The sequence below is a fragment of the Penaeus monodon genome, chromosome 24 (genome assembly GCF_015228065.2).
Source record: "Penaeus monodon isolate SGIC_2016 chromosome 24, NSTDA_Pmon_1, whole genome shotgun sequence".
In the NCBI taxonomy this organism is placed as follows: domain Eukaryota; kingdom Metazoa; phylum Arthropoda; class Malacostraca; order Decapoda; family Penaeidae; genus Penaeus; species Penaeus monodon.
In genome coordinates, this window is record NC_051409.1 from 11,725,614 (window position 1) to 11,726,756 (window position 1,143).

Genomic DNA, 1,143 nt, shown 5'->3' on the forward strand with positions numbered 1-1,143 from the left:
TCGTTAGTTTACTTCTGATGATCATGTGCCAGTGAACTTGTATTATGTTATACACAATTTGATCCCTTTTGTTAACCTTTGTTGACCTTGCCTCCACAGGGTGACAGTTTGGATAAGGAAGCCTTCACATTCGAAAAGTTCTTCCACTTGTACTTGACCATCTGTCCCAGAACTGATATTGATGAACTGTTTACTTCTATGTGAGTATTTGTAATGTGAAGCTTGAAATTCGAAGAACTTTTTTTTTTGTAAAGAATATAGGATGTTACCAGTACTGTTGTTCTTGACTACAGGATTATCTTTGTAAAATAAAATATAAGATATTCTCTATTTCTTGTAAAATGTCGCATTTATTTTCTACTTTATTTTCTCATCGTGATTCTTCCTTTGTAGTTACACCCATCTTATTCATTTCGTTATCCTCTCAAATAGTACAAAAGGGGAACACGTCAGCCTTGCACAGTTGGTGAAGTTCATGAACGAGAAGCAGCGAGACCCGAGCCTGAACGAAATCTTGTACCCGCTGTACGACGAGAAACGGTGCATGGAGATCATCACAGCACACGAACCCCACCAAGAGAACATAGATAACAGTATTTGCATTCTTACTTTTGTGTTTTTTATGTTGGGCCGGTGTATATGGTTATGGATGTGGTTAGCCATAGTGAGTTCTGTTGGATAGAAATGTTCCTTCCACCTCCAGGTTTACCACTAAGCGTTGCCAATACGTGAATCGCCTGTTTCAACTCTCGTATCTCGTACATGCCACACGTGCCATTGTGGGGAGTAGGCGTGTGTTTCGGATACTGGCGGTTCACACATTGGCAACGCTGTGTGGTGGACTTGCAAGTGCAGGGTTTGCTTTTTTCACAAAGTTTTGTCTAGTTTCAGAAGACAAGTGAAAACTTGTGGGATTTTTCAGTGGGAGGTAAATCATTAGATTTTTAGGGGAAATTCTCCTTTGTGTGGAAGTTTAAGTTTCAGCGCAACTAAAAAATCGCGAATATTTTAAATGATGAAAACAGATGAATGCAGAAAACCAGAAGTATTCTGTATTGTGCCTCAGTTTATCATGTTTTCATACTCCGCATTTGTTTAATCTCAACTTGAAATCCCTCTGCGGGTCAATTGTACAGTATGTTA

At 39.1% G+C, this 1,143-nt stretch overlaps 1 protein-coding gene across 1 annotated transcript in view; it reads left to right on the forward strand.

Annotated features, from left to right (window-relative positions):
- The window catches only part of LOC119588855 (1-phosphatidylinositol 4,5-bisphosphate phosphodiesterase-like), a gene marked incomplete in the record, with an annotated part of 69,524 nt that overhangs the window by 43,343 nt on the left and 25,038 nt on the right, over positions 1-1,143 (forward strand). Inside the window, 2 exon segments of the mRNA XM_037937493.1 lie at positions 100-200; positions 433-593. Coding sequence (XP_037793421.1) covers positions 100-200; positions 433-593 — 262 coding nt within the window.